Source organism: Crassostrea angulata, chromosome 4, assembly GCF_025612915.1.
Source record: "Crassostrea angulata isolate pt1a10 chromosome 4, ASM2561291v2, whole genome shotgun sequence".
NCBI lineage: Eukaryota > Metazoa > Mollusca > Bivalvia > Ostreida > Ostreidae > Magallana > Magallana angulata.
The window spans coordinates 10502119-10504508 of record NC_069114.1 but is presented as its reverse complement, the minus strand read 5'-3'; the positions used below and the strand labels follow the sequence as shown (position 1 = coordinate 10504508).

General features: G+C 36.7%; 1 protein-coding gene across 1 annotated transcript; it reads right to left on the bottom strand.

Annotated features, from left to right (window-relative positions):
* Positions 1-526: 526 nt before the first annotated feature.
* LOC128180661 (mid1-interacting protein 1A-like) lies at positions 527-1712 on the bottom strand. Its single transcript, XM_052848796.1, has one exon. The coding sequence runs from the start codon at positions 1454-1456 to the stop codon at positions 959-961; it is 498 nt and encodes a 165-aa protein (XP_052704756.1). The 5' UTR covers positions 1457-1712; the 3' UTR covers positions 527-958.
* Between the last annotated feature and the right edge of the window lie 678 nt (positions 1713-2390).

Here is a 2390-nt window from a genome sequence, read left to right as displayed (position 1 = left end):
TGAACAGGTCGGGTCCCGCGGGGAGCGTCATACCTCAACGCTATCAGGTCTAGAACTCGGTACAAAATGTGTGGCAATTCTATTCGACGAATAATTTTCAAATTGACGTAAATAATAGACATCGCATTATGTTACATAAACACGAAAAATAAATACAATATAATGAAGCAGCAATAAAAAGGGGATTTGTGCGTTTTAAGACTAAATCCTATTCATTCATCATAATTCACGGATTATCTGTCGAGTCTCCTTTCAAAAAAAAAGAATAAGAAGATTTTCAGTTACATGCAATTGCACATTCAGACTTTCTGGCTTATTTCAAAATCTTGTACTCATTGAGAAAATTTTTTAAAAAAATAGCATTTTGAGAGGCTAAGGTAATAAAGTGCGTTTTGAGCCCTTTAAAATTAATGACATTTCTAAATCGATAACAGGTCATAATATTTAGGTAGCGCCATGGAACCCAATCCGTCACGGATTAAGTTCTTTAAGTTTCGACAAAACAAACAGAACACAAGCAACACGCTAAAGATTTTAGGCATTTACTATAAAAAAAAAAAATAATATTCATAATTATATATCAATAATAATGTTTTTAAAACATTACGCAATGAACACATTTTTTATTTGCAAATCGACAATAATTTGCAAAATAAATTTAGAACAAATAAATATTAAATAAAGAGAAAAAAAACACGCATGCTCGTAAAGGACTGACTTTGCCACATCAAAAATAGGCATACTGTGCATCGATTATTATTGACATCAAACTTCATTGCACTTGGAACGAAATGGTGTGGTCTGGACTCCGTTCAAAACACAACAGAAACATAAGTTAATTGAACAAAAAAAACTCGTTTTGAAAAATCGCGTTCACATCCTCTCTCTCTCTCTCTCTTTCATTCTTAGTCAGGCACTATTTAACACAACATCCACAAGTTATTTCAGCGTGGGGGTGTCAGATAGCGAACGAAGAAATGGACCGTGTCGACCCCTCCCCAACGAACTCAGTCTCGTATTTGTCCGTCAGCGCCTTTGCTGTATTGGTCAGTTGGTCCATGACGTTATAAAGTCCCTGCAGATGATGACGAAACAATTCGGCCGTCTGGTTGGAAGAGTCATTCGAGGTATCGTCCTCCGAGTCTGATGACGTCACAGCTTTCTCTTCCACGGCCCCGGGACTCCCGCTAATGATCTCCTTTTTGATTGAATTCAACAGTTTGTAGAAACTATATAAATCGGTTCCTGGATTCATAATGGGCATCAGCGCCATGTTGTTGTTTTCCTCTCGGATTTCCGGATTTTTGGATCCCATTTCCATATCCTTTAGGCGACTCGGGATCATCACCGTATCGTCCATAACATTCACCGCCTGGACAAATTTATTGAGAACCGTCAGCAGCGATTGGCTCGGCTTCTGTTCGCCAGAGCCGTTCGATATCCGACTCTCCGACATCTTAAATTCTGTACTCACTATGTAACCTGATCACTGTTATTTCCTCAAAACGTCCGCAGGGCGTGAACAGATAATCAGGCAGTCTGGACGAAGATTCCACAAAATGCCGAATAACCAATGCACTATTCCTCGAGCACAGAAAAAACAAGCTCTTTATCTTGTAACAACTGCACGAGTCACATTATTTGCCAGTACCAGCTTACAGACACACTCAGCTAGCACTTTTGCCGGTTGCATTACTTTATGTATTAGTAACCAAGGTCAGGCCACCTAAGCTCGATTTGATTGGTCGGTTTAATCATAAGGTGTTTGCGCGATATTTATAACTATCAGGCGTAAACAAAGCGGCGTGGTTTGACGATCCCACGTGGAACACACGTCAAGGATTTTTATATCGTTTCAATTTCATGAATGGAAATCATGTTGTTTCACAATAATTAATATAAAAAAAACCCAATATTATAGAAGAAAGTTCATTATCTGTTAATTAGAATATGACGACAATGTTCATTGGCCCGTGAGTATGTAGTGTATTTTGTGGGTTTTTTCATAGTTTATTTTTTTTTTTACTTTGTTGTTTTTATTTAATTATTTATTTATTTTTGCGGGGGGGGGGGGGGGTGGATGGATGGAGGGGGTGTGGTCAAATGAATTAATTGCACATTTACATGCATATCTTCACAGAACAGAAAAGACCTTGTATATGATAATTTGTAGATCTTTTTTCTACTCCATAATCTTTTAAAAACATATACGCATTGTTTCCAGTCAAATTTTCATACATTTTATGCATTGGTAATAAGAAATCTATGTTTACAATTATATCACTTGCATAAAATGTGCTTATTTCATGTATGTACAGTGCTTATTATCAATTCAAATTTTTCATAATATCGTTAATGAAAACAATCCTCTGTAAATATTGCCATTATTT